This window comes from Cygnus olor, chromosome 1 (genome assembly GCF_009769625.2).
Source record: "Cygnus olor isolate bCygOlo1 chromosome 1, bCygOlo1.pri.v2, whole genome shotgun sequence".
Lineage (NCBI taxonomy): Eukaryota > Metazoa > Chordata > Aves > Anseriformes > Anatidae > Cygnus > Cygnus olor.
Window position 1 is genome coordinate 121,745,630 of NC_049169.1, and position 16,485 is coordinate 121,762,114.

The 16,485-nt window shown below is 37.0% G+C and overlaps 1 protein-coding gene across 17 annotated transcripts in view; it reads left to right on the plus strand.

Annotated features, from left to right (window-relative positions):
• DMD (dystrophin) overlaps positions 1–16,485 on the plus strand; it is a 1,063,969-nt gene that overhangs the window by 696,640 nt on the left and 350,844 nt on the right. For all 17 annotated transcript variants that reach the window (XM_040530986.1, XM_040530983.1, XM_040530994.1 and 14 more), the window contains 2 exons: positions 4,072–4,173; positions 12,081–12,189. In XM_040530986.1, coding sequence (XP_040386920.1) covers positions 4,072–4,173; positions 12,081–12,189 — 211 coding nt within the window. The remainder of the gene's footprint in view (positions 1–4,071; positions 4,174–12,080; positions 12,190–16,485) is intronic.

Below are 16,485 nucleotides of genomic sequence, written 5' to 3' on the forward strand. Positions count from 1 at the left end.
AGCAGTTTCTAGTGATGAAGTATTTTAATTTGCCATATGTGTGAAAAGTTTAGTTAGCATATTCATCACCTAGCCCAGAAGTAGCATTACAATTCCTTTCACAGACGGTTCATAAATTGTGAAATTCCTGTAGAATCAGCTCTGTCTCACAGAGAGAGAGTGCTGCATCTGTCCTACAGGCATTCTCACATGAAGGGGGGAAAAAAAAAAGTCAGCGTGGTAGCAAAGTGAACTATCTTGAATCACGATTTCTAAAAAGTTATGTCTTTGGCATTCCCAAAATACTGATGTCTACTTCCAGATGTGCACAGACAACTTGTGTTAGCTTCAGTAGTAGCTTGGCCTGTGTGATGGAGAACAGACTTCAGGCCCTGCTCTTGGAGTATGCTATTCACTTAAGTCCTGTACAGGCTAGATAATAACCACAGTCTCTTTGTTGTAAGAAACTACTGGAGGCCAAGTTACAGCTGCTGCCTTTTTGTTCTCTTTGGAAACTGAACGATGGAGCAGCATTCTGAAAGTACTCTCTCATCTCCTGACCTGTATCGATATAGTGTCACCTAGCAAATGGATTTGAAATTGCTGGAAATTTGCTCAATGGACAAAATTTGTCAAGGGGCTATCCTATCAGGCAGTGAACCATGCGAAGAGCTCACTCAAAGTTACTGCAGTGATTTAATTCGCCAGGTGTATACTTACTAAAAATAATTTTGTGATGTTCTTAGATTATGTTGAAATTAATGTTCAACAATGAAAAATTAATTGTAGCTTTAACAAATAGGCTCTCTCTTAATTTCAGCAATGTTGAAAGGAATGTCAAGATACTGAGAACTGTTTTTCCTCTTGTTCTTATTTCCATGTCTCCAATGAAGCGTCATTCTATATTGGATAGACTTAGTGCATTTTAGTTTAGGTCAAGGCCATTGATTTTGAAAGATTGCTCGTCATGAGATTAGTTCATGTAATTCCAGAAGATTGTAGGGCTGAAGGAATTGGTGATCTAACAGTTAAATATATTTCCATGGCCACTTCCTGGCTATAGAAAATTGTAACTGTATTCTATGCATAAAGAAGAAATACCTTTTCTATCTGTAAAGAATACTTTTTCAAATCTTTATGTAATATATAGAAATGGGATATCTTAGTTCTTAGGTGTTGTGTATACTAGTACTTGCATAAAATAAAAATCAGAAAAAGGACTGCTAAACATTTTCTTCTTTGCTGTAAAATATGGAGTTGCATATTACCATCCGTCATTTTTTTTTGTTGTTGTTGTTTTGTTTTGTTTCTCTAATTTTAAAAGGGAAATTTATATGTGTGTATGTGATAAATCATTATACACATTTCAATATAGAAGGTGGATAAATACTGAGCAGCCAAACTTTGTTGCAGCTAGAGGACTGGAGTAGTAACTCCTGTTAATAGTCCTTTTAATGTATCTGTAGTGCCTTCTCTGGTCAGGTTTTCTTGGTTTGAATTTTCACTTCCTGGTGGTGGAACTTTCCTGTTATTGTTAATGGCTGTTATTACAAGCCAGGCAGGATCTAATATGTGAAAAACATATTCTGATGTTCCAGTTTGTGCCCACTGCCCTTTGTCCTGGCACTGAGCACCACTGGAAAGAGCCTGGCTTCATCCTCTTTGTACCCTCCCTTGGCATTTATACGTATCAGTGAGAAACCCCTGAGTCTCCTCTCGTCTAGGCTGAACAGTCCCAGCTCGCTCAGCCTTTCCTCATGGGAGGGGGCACTTCCCTGGGGACAGGATATGGGGTCATGTTTGGGCTTGGCTCAGTGTGGCCTATGGACGGACATGGCAGGGCTGTGGGGAGCTGGAGCCTGGCCCTGCTGCAAGCCTCACTGGGACAGGGACAGAAGACCCTGGGACGGATGTGGGGGTCTGGGCCTGGGCAGGTGGGGGAGCCCCAGTGGGGCTGAAGTGGGGTCCCGAGCCTGTGCAGGGAGCGGGAAGCCCCAGAGGCATGGGGGTTTGGGCAGGGGCAGTGTCAGGGCTGATGGTGCACCCAAGTCCTGGGACTGTCTAAGGGGGCCCTCCCAGAGCACACTTTCCGTTCTGGTGATAGCTGGTATGAAACCAGTCAGCACACTCTCAGACCAGTCCATGATAGTAGTCATCCCAAAGCACAGTGAGTGGGGATGAGAGAGAGATCTGCTTCAAAGGCACATCCATGCAAGTTTAACTGGTGGTATAGAAGTACCCCTACTGATCTTGATATTCTGGGGTTCTGCAGGGAATTGTAATGCTATTGCACCTGCTAAGAGATTTTTTTTTATGGTATGTGGTACTGTTATGAAATAACATAATTATTTGAGATATGTAAAGCAACAGAAAACAACATAATAATGGCAAAATATTGGAGATGGTTTAGTTGTTTAAAAAAATAAAAAAAAAAAATATTTTTTTTCATCAAGATAGGCAGAAAATTGACCTTTTCATCAAAACTCCTTAATGATTATTTAGTCTTTGTATGGTGAATACAGGAGCAGAAAGCCAACCTAGTATTGAAACAGGAAAAATAGGACTTCAATGAATGCTTGATCAACAGGTTAATAAAATTCCACCCCTCCAATATCCTAGTTCTGTTGTACATTGCTTTTCAGTGCTTCTTCTCTGTAAATCCATACAGGTATATCTCATTAATATTGTAATGCATAATAAAAAGTAATTAAATACAACACGTTTCAAATATCATTGCAAGAAATCAGACAAGCTTTAATTAACTTTATTTGCTATTGGTAAACAATATTTGAAGGGACAAATGGTGGATGGCAGTGAACTTAACAACACATTATTTTTACTGATTATCCATAATGTTTTGCACGTAAAATTTCAGGCAGTACTGTAGATATATTTTCTATGCTGAGTTGAAAACAGGAGTAAGATGGTCCCTTGCTGAGACTTAAAATGACACAGATTTCAACAAGATCATTACAGAGAAAATAATAGCGGATTTCCAATAATGAAATGACGTGTTGCATCAGATAGTAACAAGCCTGGCATACAGTCTTGTCTGCTCTCATATTAATGTTAACTGAGATTGTGGACAGAAAATAAGGTTAGATAGTCAGATGGGAGAAGATAATCAAGTTATAGGGAAAAAGGAAGAAAAAAACAGATGGGAGAAAAGTGTAGACAGGAAAACCAAACCAACCACTTAATTTACATCTCTCAGATAACTATGGGATTTTTGCCTACCTGTTTTTGCTTATGTTACTTCTTATTACTTCAAAACTGAAAATAATATGAATTTTGGACTTCCAGACACAGTTTATCTCTTGTTGCACTTTTCAGTGATTTTTGCTTTTAACCATTACATGTAGTGCTCCACCCAATATGTATGTAGTTAAGACTTGACAAAATGGAGACTCTGTGTGGTGGGAAGGGTTTCTTGGAGTTGCTATATGTTAGCATGTGGATGACGCCTTTCCAGATTAAAAAAGAAAAATTGCTAGAGAATATGGTGTTGCTAATTCAGTACGGTGTCATTGGTAATGATAGGTGCCTCTCTGTACCTTTAGGAACTGTCACTGCTACCGTGCTTTTGTTTTGAATTTGCATGTATGGATGCATTGCTACCTGTGTAGTAGTTTATTAGAACTAATATTAGTTTACTATTAATATTATTATTCTTCCTAAATTAAACAGCATTTTTGCCTCTCATGATATGGTTTTAAGGCCATGTATTACATGAACAAAATATGTGCTAGTGCACTTTAAATCTGCTGTTAATATAAAATAGACAAAAGGGCTGAGCTGCTTACATGAGATTTCTCATGCCTGTCTTTCTCAGTATGAATTTGTGTCAGCTTTGTAATAGCTTTATCAAAACTTTCAGGATGAAGGGACCTATCACTGTTTATTCTGTTAGCATTAGTCTTTTCCATCCCGCTTTTGTCCTCAGCTGCTACTATCTGTAAGTTTTCCCAGCAAGCAGTCCCGAGCAGAAACTAATTTACTGGTGGTTTACAGCCTCCCATGGAGCTTTAGGATTTTTCAGTCTCATCGCGTATGCTACGGTTAATCTACACTGCATGTGTTTTTATTTTTCAGGAAACTGAAGCAGCAGTGCAGGCTAAACAGCCGAATGTGGAAGAGGTTTTGTCTAAAGGGTGTCATTTATATAAGGAAAAACCAGCCAGTCATCCAGTAAAGGTAATGAAGCAACCTTTAGCAATATCCATTACTGTGTAATGGGTTGTGCTTCCCCTGTTGTACACTTGTCCTTGATGTGCTCTGTTTAAAATCAATGAAAGAACTTGGCAAAGAGCATTTGTTCTGTTCTGTGACAGCATAGCCAGGAACAATGTAATGTTCCCAGCTAGAAATTTTTTGAATGTTGTGATGAGATTCTTTTATTTGACATTGTTTGTGTTACTTATTCAAGAGTAATCCACATTGAAACCAAATTTAAATTTGTTGTGCTTAGTTAATGGTATCAAATGAAGTCTTTTTATTTAGGTTATTTATTATTTATTTATTATTTCAAATTACACTTCCAGAAATTCTGCCAATTAAAAAAAATGAACATTTTTTTTTTGTAGACAAGGTAAGAGTCAGATCAGAAAGGGGGGCCCTTCACTTTACATTTTTCACATTATGAAAGAAAGAAGAGATGGCAATATAGAACTTTACTACTCAGTTTATCTCTGCCACAATTCATGCAGAATGACTTCTTGATTCTGTCTTGGAGCAGAGGATGCATTGTTAAGAAGGCTGATCCCTCCCAACTTTTTTCTTTTAGAAAAATGTATTATAGAATCCTTTTCCCAGCACAGAAATCAGTTTGAAGGGGATATTTTACACTTAGTTTCATGAAGATTATATAGAACTTCATGGAGCCTTAGAGTATTGTCTACTCCCCTGTAGAATCATGAAGCAGGACATAATACGCAAGCAGCCTCTAATGTGTGGTCCAGCTACTTCTGGAAATAGGAGACTGAACGACTAGTAAGGTCACTACTATATCAACCAGAGCTTGATCTGGTTTCTGGTTTTATAACTGCTAGTAAAGGATCAGTGGACATGATGATTAAGGGTTACCCAAAACTGTAATAGTGGCTTATTGATTACATAAGTGTCTCTTGCAATTGCTTCTGACTGGACAGAGATAGTAATTTTCATATCTAGAGCTTTTCCAAACCTACATTCTTCAATAACCTCATTTTATAGAAAGGTTTCCTCCCAAAGTTAAGATGTCTGTAGGTGACCTCTACAGTGAATTTCTTGTTTTTCCATCTGTATTTAGTCACTATACGTTGAGTATTATTTTGCTACTTTTACAAAATCTCCTCTAATATATGTAAATCCCACCAGCTGATCTCCATTCACAGGAGCACGTGAACACACTTTTCTCCATTTTAGAAACTAATTTAAGCATTTTTTTTTTATTTCTTTCTTTCCTGAGCAGTATTCCTTAAAAAAAAATTTCCCTTTGGTATCTAGGTGTTTTATTGTTGTTGTTTTTGTGTATATGTGTGATCAATTCTCCTAAACAGTGAGAAAATACCAAAAGAGGTGAACTGAAGGTGACTTAAAAGTAGTATGCTAATGAGAGTGAGCAGAAATGAGGCTTCTGACTCTGGCTTAAGTGTTTTCCTTGGCTAATAAAGCATTATTGTTTTTGGGGAAAAAAAAAAAATCATCCGCATGCTGATGGAACAAAAATCATGCTGCAATAACTACATTTACTCACTTGGTATAGCTACAGAAGCCATTTTAGGGGCCTTTACTCCACATTTTAGGCATAGAAATTCAAACAACTAAAAAAAAAAAAGGCAGGGTTTTGGATTTCTAGATTTTTGTATCTGCATATGAAAAAATTCAAAATGAGTGCTGATATTTTCGAGGAGAAGAACTAGCACTTGTTTTATGTGCCATTGATCAATGTGTAAATAGTGTGAAATGATTCTTCTTAGGCCAAACTTCTGGCATAGAAGTGTACTCCACATCTATTCCTTTTAAGTGTTCACGTCAAAGACTGAAAACTGCCAATTTCTACCAGATTTACCGGAACACGGTCAACTGGAACAAGATAACTCTTTAAATAAAGATTATGATGTTCCGTGAGTTGTAGTTTTGACAATGATATTACGAAATGTGTCTGTACGGAAATTAATAACTATTTGTGGAGTAGTGGATATTTCATTTCTAGTCACTCTGTAATTGGATTTTACTTTTTTTGCGTTACATTGGGTAGTTCAATTAATTGAACAACCTGTGAAGTTAATTTCTGGTTCACCGTCTTATACAGTAAGTAATAAAACAGTGAATATATACTGTCAGGGCTGTAGAATTGCTTTCTTGATGAGGTAGATTTCCTTAAGCTTTCCCCCATTTGTACTGAATTGGTCTTCTGCCATCATCTTCAGCCATCATTCTTTATGAGTAACTTCCAGCACTGTTTGCTATATTTATGTTCCAATGTAGACTTTTTAGCGCAAGTCAAAATAATTTCCCATGCAAAAGGTATGTTGTAGTAGCAGAAAGTATTTGTGCTTAGATTATGCTGTTTTTGAAAAGGTATTAGTGAGATTGCAAAGTTAAGTACTCAAATTTACACAGATTTTTGAATTAAAGTTGTTTTGGTGGCCTTGTTTTAGGCTGAACCCTACCTAATTCTGCATAGGATATGGAGAGCGCTCACACTGTGAACAGTGATTCAGTACTTGAACTCATATTTCTTGTTTAGTTTGTTGCTGCAAGCTGCAGTTTTCCTGGGAAGTATTCAATTTCTGCTGTGAAGAAAAATGGCTAATTCCTTCATGGACTATTTCAAAACAGTTATCACAGTGGTGTCTAAGTGCTTCATAAACATTGCTTTATTTTAGAAATTTATTTCAGGAATGACAGAGAAAAAACAAACAACAATTGGGTCATAGTACTAGACACTAACTTAAAATATATATACATATTCCAGTTTTCTTAACTTGTGGTATTACACATAGGCATACCAGAAAATTCAATACAATTTCCCAGATAATTATGACAAAAATGTGAGTATTAACTTGAGACTAGTTTGTGTTACAAGCAAATAACATATTTGGTCTGATTTATTTTTTTATTTTTTATTTTTTTCACGGATCAAATTAACTCCCATGCAACAGTGGAGTAGTTTTATCTATGTTTATGTATGGGGGCTGAGGCACAAAGATACTGAAATTAAATGTAGCAGACACTTTTATATATCAAATTTGAAACACCGACAGCCAGATTCTTCAACATCATATTATCTAACATTTTATGTGATAAATGCACAATTTTCATAATTTCAGTTGCAGCTGGGATTACTCAAGAGTTCTGGAAATAAATGCCAATGCCTCATGTTGGAGTCACAGAGGAAAAAAAAATAATAATAAAAAAAAGATAAAATTATATGGCCTCTTTAAAAGCATCAATTATTTGCATAGCATTGCTTGACAACTTTGTAGAGTATTTAGTTCCCTGAAGAAGCCTTTTCTTAGCTTTCTTTTTTTCTCTTAGTTCACCACAAATCTTTCAATTCTTTTAAATAAATGAAATAGAGGTCCTATAGATGTATTCATACTGCAAGCTTCTCCTGTGCTAGAAAACAGTGTGTGTCAGGAAATTAAACATACTAATGCAGTTATGTGCATTGGGTCTGAATTAATGTTCATAGTTGACTTTGGCATTTCTTAATGCTTTGCAGTTTATCTTTGCAACCTTTGTAGTATACTCTTGTTGTGGTGTTTTGAATATAAATTGAACCTCATGGCTTTATATTGTCATGTAATTAAACTGAGGGTAGAATTACTGACATCCACTCTACCTCTCAAACTCCTGAGGATACTGATGTCATTTACTATTTCACGTCCCTAGTTTCACTTTCTGTTGCCAGTCCCTGTGTCCCATTCCTACAGTTCCATTCTTCCCTACTCAGGATCACATCACAGAAGTTGACTCATTTGTCTTTATGTTGCATCCTGTTCTTACAGACAAAATAAATTAAGCTTAATTGTGCATTTGCTGGTATAATTGTCTTTGAACCATATCAGTATGTCACGTGTTAGTTTTGTATTGTTGGTCCATTAGTTGTAGGAAACTGTTAAATTTATGTTCCACCATGAAGTTCAGGTGATCAGATGAGAGGCACATATATTTCTTTCTTAGCTTAAGGCAATTAACTTTAAAGATCTACAAGGTCTTTAACAGAAAAATACTGACAGGAATAACTGTGTTAAATCGTTCTAAAAAGTTACAAAAAAAAAAAAAAAAAAAAAAAAAAAGGAGTGTGTGAATTACCCAGAACAGAGATTTCCTTGTTTAAGTATAAAACAAACACTATTAGTTATTTATGTTGTAAAAATAGGTTACCAAAAACTGGTAACTTCACACAGAAATAACTAATTGTTTCCACAACTGTGTTTATAATTTCTGTAATTCTGTCATTTGACAAGAGGTGTGACGTGGGGTATTGATGTATTTTGAAGTAAAAGGATTTCTTACTCTATATTTCTGAAGAAAATAAAAATAACAAAACTGTATACTGATCCCTGCTTCAAGCCACCTCCTTCCTTTCTCCTCTCTACCGTAAAGAATTATTAAGTTGAAGAAGACGACAGTCTACCAGTCATTAATTCATGAGACAAGACCTGAGAAGTGGTAACACCAGTAGTTATTTTCTGTTCCATTAATCACAGCCATGGAGTTTTAAATTTTCATACCAGGTTTTCTCTTTTTTTAAGATTAAATCTAACTTTTTCAAACAGTAATTCTTGTAAAAACTGTCATCATTACTTCATCAAAGAATATTGTTCAAGTCCTTATTGTAAGTAATAGGCAGATACATAAGTAATAGGCTGATAAACACTTGTGTTGAATATGTATTCCATTTGAAACTTGTCCAGACATAATATTCTTTTATAGAGGAGATGATTATGAACTGTATTTGCATTAGAATTTTTCTGTGTCCTTCAGTGGGAAGTCATGAGGGTGAAGCCAGCAGTTGTTTCCTAGGATTAAAGTTTGTCTGTCCTCAAATGTGTTGATTTTGAATTTGTAAATCACAATAGTTACAAAAGCTAAATATCTGATCAGATGAAAATGTAGAGAATGATTAGTCATAGAATTTTGGGTAAGACCTTAATAATATTGCTTTATTAACATAAAGTATAGATCTTAGGTTATAGTTAACTCTCTGAAATAAGTATATTTTCACACCTTCACAAAGCATACCAAAAGCAACGATACTGGAATTTTGCAATACAGGACTGTAAATATATTCTTGGAGGCAAATGAAATTTTAGTATAAGCTGATTGATTCAAGAATCAAGAATGGGATAGGACACATGATCCTTTAAGCACTGACAGTTTAATAACCGTGTCCATTCATATCTGTGAAGTGGATTTCATGCTTTTGAAATGCATTTCTTTAAAGTAACCTTACATGGACAGGGAGGTAAAGGTTACTGGGGGGTTACTGCTGGTGACAGTGGCAATAGAAAGAATATAAACCCCAATCTCATCTCAACAGTATCAGCACTTGTAGAGATCAGTTTAATCAGGAAAGGATTTTTGTGGCAAAAGAAGAGTTCCAGTCCCTTGCCTTGGCACTCCATTTCTCCTTTCCCATCATGTTGTTGGGTGGGAGTGTAAGTAGTGGGGAAAGTAAGAGGAAGAACATAAGGAATACCTTTAGTTTCATTGTCCTCAGTCTTGCATTTAAAATACTACATCACTTCTCTCTCTGAATACGCCTATCTAGTTTTAGTGCTGTCAACGACATTAGTTCATGTATGAATGTTAACCTCACTTAAACTGCACTGGGGCTGACATTTAAAGGAAATAAATAAATCAATAAAAGTGTTCCTCAAGGTAACATATTTTGATGTTAATGCTTGTCACCAAAGCTCTAGAGCTTCAATTACAGCAAAACTGTTGTGCTCAAAGAAGTGAACACTTTAATGCATGTATGCTAATTTATGGCAGATACAAGATTGGATCAAACCGTAATTGTGATAGAAGAGTTTGGAACTAGCTACTCTCGTATTAGTGGTGTAGATGTTGCTTGTATTTTGTCATTGCTGGAAGCAAATTCCTGGCTCACATCCACATGAATGAATGAAGCAGCTATTCACAGTGAGGACCAATATTATATTTATAACATTCATATCTTTTCTGAGTTACTGTGGATATGTGGTAAAGTGAAGCCAGTGATAGAGTAATCCCCCCCAGCTTTTATTTTTAAGGGCTCTCTGCTACTATCGAATCAATAGATACTGGAGCATTCCTCTGCATTTTTTAAACTCTGGATGGAGGTTCTTCTGGAGAACAGTAGAAAAATGTCATAAAAGGTCATGGTCCAGAGTGTGTGTCTGTGGTCCCATAATCCACACAGAAATAAGATGTGTCATTGTGAATTGTCATATGATAAGTTGCATTTATCATGCATACTTGATTGCTTTTTCTGTGTAGTTGTCATAGTCTATTATCAAGGAATCTCTGGTATTCCTGACTTTTGATTTTACCCTTAATGCAGTTTTTAAGCTATGCTTGCAAATAGATTTTTTTTTAAATTATTATTATTTATTTTTATTTTGTAATGCAGAATTGTATTCATTCGCTCTTGTCCTGTCAAAAAGCATTTACACAAAAAGCTGTTCAGGTAATACCAAGTAATATTCTAGCCTCCACTGGTGACAGATATAAAAGAACTTTACAGGTTTAGAGTACTTATGGCAAAGCTTAAGGCAAATTCTATAAATGCTCTCCCAAGACATCAGAATATAAAACTGCAATTTGAGTGTGTGTGTGTGTGTGTGCATGATTATGTCAGTTTAATGCATATTGTACCCTACCCCTGTCCTACTGACCCCCCTGTCTTGTTAGATTCAAGGTAATTAAACGTCTTTCTTAATAGGCATCCTGTTTCCATCATGGCTGGTTTGTTATTCAAGCTATATATCTAATCGTGACTAGGACATAAGAATACTAAAAGCACCCCTGAGTGGCATTGGTATACTGGACTGCTTTCTGTAGTAATCAGGGAGCAGCTTAAAAAAAAAAGTCAGTCTTCATTTTAAGAGTTTAGAGATGCCAGCGTATAATTAACATGCTTCATCCTACTTTGCAGTCCGTAGAGCAAGGAAGAAAGAGGGGTAGAAGCATCATTTTCAAGTCTAAATGTCTCTTAGGGTTATCTGAGGACTGCTGTAGTTCACACTCCAGACTTTCACTTACGTTTTATTTAAAAGTAGCAGTTTAGCCATTACTGTGTGCCCACACACTAAAGTTTATGATTCCCTGAGGTCTCCTAAGACTTTTTTTTTTTTTTTTTTTTTTTTTTTTTAGAATAGGTGGAAAAATGCGTGCTGCATTTGATATTCCAAATTGCAGGGATTTTATTGACATGTTTTTAAATACACAGTTCACCTCCCCATTTGAAAAATGAGTGTCTTGGGTTCATGGTAATTAAAAAAAAAATGAAATTCTACTGTATGTTAAAGAGGAAGTCATCCTGTTTCCTAAGGCCTAGGGAACCCCAAGGTTCCCTATGTTCTTCAGAAAGCAGCGCAGTCCAGCTGCTTGCTGGGGGCTAGGAACCAAGGGTCTCCCTAGGGCGGCAGGGCAGGGCCCGTCCTGCCACCCCCAGCCGAAGAGCAGGGCAGGCTGGGGGTTGCCCATGGAGTGGGGTCAGGATCAGGCCTGGTGAGAGGAACCAGAGTCAGACACAGACCCAGGTGGGTGGGCAGGGCCATGGGGATGGGAAGGGGCTGAGTTTGATTGAGGGAGTCAGTCATGGTCTGGCAGTTGTGCTGTCTTTAAGTTGGCCCTCAGCAACGGCAGCCAAACTTCTAGGAGGAAAGATGCTCTCAGGACCCTGACACCATGAAGCTCTTTTGCGGCCCAAATGGGACGTAGTCAATTCTTCCCTCTCTTCTACCTGTGAAAGTTCATTGCTGTTTCTACATGTGTTGTTTTGTTTTGTTTTGTTTGTTTTTTGTTTGTTTTTTAATTCAGGTGGTCCATCAGATGGAAAAAAGGGGGAAAGTTAAATTAATCTATGCCTTACAAATTTAATGTAGTTTTATCTTCTGTTCTAGAAAAAATTAGAAGACTTGAATGCTGACTGGAAGGCAATAAACCACTTAATTCAACAACTAAAGGAAAAGCCAGCATTAGGAGCGCCTGGCCTTTTCTCTCCAGGTGTCTGTAAGTGCTTCAATATGTACATCTTTTCAAATTAGTTACAAATCACATAGTTAAAGGGAAAATGGGTTGAGACAGTCTTAATTCTTCATGCATCCATACAAATTTCAGCTTTAGCTTGTAAATGGGAGGTGTGTTGTTATGGCATTCAACTTGGTTTATATTATTTCTATTTATTTCATGTAATGTGTAGCAGAAGACAAATTATTTTATAGATTTGATGAAATGATTGCAGCATGCTTTTCAAATTACTACTGTTTCGAAGTCTTGTGTCTTTATTCTATGAAGAGATGATGACTTTCTACATGTATTCATGGAGAAAATACTATGGAGGGAGAAGAATTGTTTAAATTAAAAGATAATGGTACAGGCCAAATGTGTGTAAATTTGTCACAGAATGAAATTCTTAAAATACATTTTATATTTGTGAGGCCAATGAAGTGGGACTGTTTCAAGACAAAGCATGAACATTCATAGAAGAAGTTGTATGATAACGTGGTAGAAGTAACTCTGGAGTTAAACATTATGTCTGTGATATAATTTGTGGGTGTCTTGAGTTCATGAGTACAAAAGAGACTTTTTCTCCATTTCATTTAAATTATTTGACAAAATTTTTATTATATTTTTCTAATATCACTTTGTACCTGCTGGTTCTTTGCAAGAGCTACAAACTCATTTTTATCTCCATGATACATGGATTTTTTTCCTTCTGCTTTGCTTTGAAATATATTGATTAGGCATGCATTGTAAAGAAATATATAACGGAGGCACTGGGCTAAAGTCTGAGTTTCTAAAGTCTCTGAGATTCTTTACTTGATATTAAACTATCTCAGTTGCTTGGCTGAAGAGTGTTTTTCACCTATACAAGTTGCAAAGCTGCTTGGGGATCTGCTCAGATTTGGGAGAAATGTTTTCTCCTGTTAGGTTGCCTGTAACACAGGCTATGATGCAGTTGCAGGAGTCACCTGGGATTTGATTACTTGTAGGATGTTCATCCCTCTTGCTTTTAACATGTTATAATGCGTAGCATGCAAGAAAAAACTGATACTGGAGAATTTTGTACCTTCTACTAGATATTCTAGGACAGCAAAGCAGGAAAATTGTTTTGCAGAGGAGTAAATAATTACACCACCTAGAAAGAATACAGAATATTCAGTAAGACAGTTCAACTTCTGTCAGAGTTGTGTATATTAATTCAAACAAAACAGATGTCTTGCTTATGGCATATTCAATTTTATTAAATAGGAACTATCATTTAGATTTAGCCGTTTAGAACTGCCATGGTTCCAGTGGTGATCTTTTAGATTTTCTAAAAAGGGCTAAATACTACTAGTGTTCATTTATTTGTTTATTTTTTAACTGATAACACAGCAGCATCCTTGCTTTACAGGATTTTGTTCTAAGGGATGCTGTGGAAACTCATTTAATGACATGGGGGAACTGAAGGAGATGTGTAATCAATTTTTGTTGTGCAGGGTCACTAAACTTGCTGTGTCAGTTTTGCATGTCAGCAGGTTATATCAGCTTCCGGGGGGAGGGAGTGCTTGTGAATTTACTGTTTCAAAGGAAATGGTAATAACTGAACAACAGATAGAACACAGAATGGTAGGACAACACATAATATAATAGTTTCTATATTAACTAATCTTTAGCCGAAGAATTGCAAAATTAATCATTTACCTTAATTCTAGATGTAGGCTTTGACTACTGATGTTTCTGAGACTCAGCAGATGGAATTATACATGCAGAAAATGAAAGCACTGGTGTTCTATAAAGGATTAGGCAGGAAGTAAGATTGATTTCCTTTCTAGTGCCAAGAGCACTAAAAATTTGAACCTGTGCTTGTAACACTAATTCATAATTTTTCTTTATTTGGGTCAGTTTACTGCAATAGCATCATCATAAAACTGTACAGCTCAGAAGGGACCTGTGGAGACATCTTTTCCTCTTGTTCAAAGCAGGGTCAATTAGAACAGGTTGCTCAGGGTCATGTCCAGACAGGTTTTTTCCTCCTCAGGAAGTTGTAGAGAGCAATGAGGTCACTTTTTAGCCTTCTTTTCTCCAGACTAGGGAACCCGAGTGACCTTAGGCTCTCCTCACAGGACATGCCTTCCAGCCCTGTTACCAGTTTTGTTGCTCTGCTCTGGACACTTTCAAGTATGTTAACATCCTTTTAATAATATGAAGCGCAGAACTGCACACAATATTCAGAGTATATATATAGCAGGAACATCACCTCTTTTGACCAGCTGGCTATGTTGTGCTTAATGCAACCCAAAATGCGTTTTGCTTCTGGGCTGCTAGGGCACACTGCTGGCTCATGTTGGTCAAAGGAGGTGATTCTCCCTCTCTACTCTGCTCTTGTGAGACCCCATCTGGAGCATTGTGTTCAGCTCTGGGGCCCCCAGTACACAGAGAACATTGACCTATTAGAACAAGTCCGGAGAAGGCCGCCAAGATGATCAATGGGCTGGAGCACCTCTCCTGTGAAGACAGGCTGAGAGAATTGGGGTTGTTAAACCTGGAGAAGAGAAGATTCTGGGGAGACATTATAGCGGCCTTCCCGTACCTAAAGGGGGCCTACAGAAAAGCAGGAGAGGGACTCCTTGCCAGGGAGTGTAGTGATAGGACAAGGAGAAATGGATTTAAAATAAAAGAAGGTAGGTTTATATTAGATATAAGGATGAAATTCTTTACTCTGAGGGTGGTGAGGCACTCGCACGGGTTGCCCAGAGAAGCTGTGGATGCCCCATCCCTATAAGTGTTCAAGGCCAGGTTGGATTGCGTTTTGAACAACCTGGTCTAGTGGAAGGTGTCCCTACCCACGGCAGGATGGTTGGAACTAGATCATCTTTAAGATTTTTTAGATCCTAATCCAAGCCACTCTATGATTCTACTGCCAGTCTGCAACCCCAGATCCCTTTCTGCTGAGCTGCTCTCCAGCCACTCGTCTCCTAGTCTGTACCTGTATCTAGCATTACTCTGTCCTAGGTGCAGAACCTGGCATTTTCCTTTGTCGAAGGAATGATGATGTGATCAATGATCAATGTGCACTACCTGAAACACCACAGCTGGGGATATTCACCTTCTGTCTGCAGTTAAAACAGTGAGAAGCCTGAACGTTAGCACTAGTCTTTGGAAAGAGGCCTCCCTGCCACCCTTTCCCTCCAAACTTATGACTCATATGGAGTTACTGTTTTCCTTGAACTATGATGTCAGGAAAATATATTCTCAAAGAAGTAAAATAGAAGCCTCCCCACATCCAAATGCTTTCATTTGAGGTCATTTTAAAAGAATAATGCATAAAATGATTTTGGAAGGACTCTATGAAGCAATGGAATTATCTCGTGTTGATAATTATTTGTTTCCTGATTCTATAGAGACTTCTGTGGCCATCAGAATTTAATAATGTTGATATCTGTTCTGCTGAGACCAGGGAATGAAGATGTAATTGGCTAACCTCTACTACCCTGTCAGGTGTCATTTTGTCTAGTCTGGCTACAAGAACTCAGCCAGAGGGTCTTACTAAATATACCATCTGGTGGATATAATAGAGGGAAAGGACCCTTTGTTAATTATTTCTAGGTCTGCGTATTTGAGCTTGTTTGGCAGAATAAGTACTAAAAAAATATTCTTGATATTCCACCAGGCCAGTGTGCCCTTGGGCATAATGAACAAGAACTACTCTTCCAGCTAGCAAAATGCACTTAGCTGAGAGGTACTTCCAAAACCTTAGCAAAAATTGACTTCCAAGACAGGGTGATTCAGGAAGGAAATCACACTTACTATCTGTACTTGACATTACAACATGAAATTGTGTCAACATCTCTATACAAATAACTGATAAGTTGCTTAGCCAGCAGTTTGAAAGCATTCTAAGTGGAGAGAAATGCAATTTTGGAATGTGCTTTTATAGGACAAATTTTAACACTATCTTCAGCATTCATACAAATTCTTTTGTACTGAACTGCTACCTTGGTAGTTATTTAAAAAGTTAGGTAAGGTTATATAGTGCTTTGTAAAACCATGTGGCGTGGGAGACGTTCTTAACTTTGTTCTTGAGGAAGACATTTTTGAATCAAGTAAGATGTTAGGGGGAAATTATGGCCACTTTTGTCTAGAGTTATACTTGAAAATACAGTTTCTTAAAAGGATATGTTTTTATTCTAAATTATGCTTTACTTGAAGATAAGGAAACCTTAAAAACAATAGAATTAAAACAGTTGAAAATACTTGGTTAGCCAATTTTACATGTTACATGTACAGTTAATATAACTGAGAGTGCTACTTTATATTGTT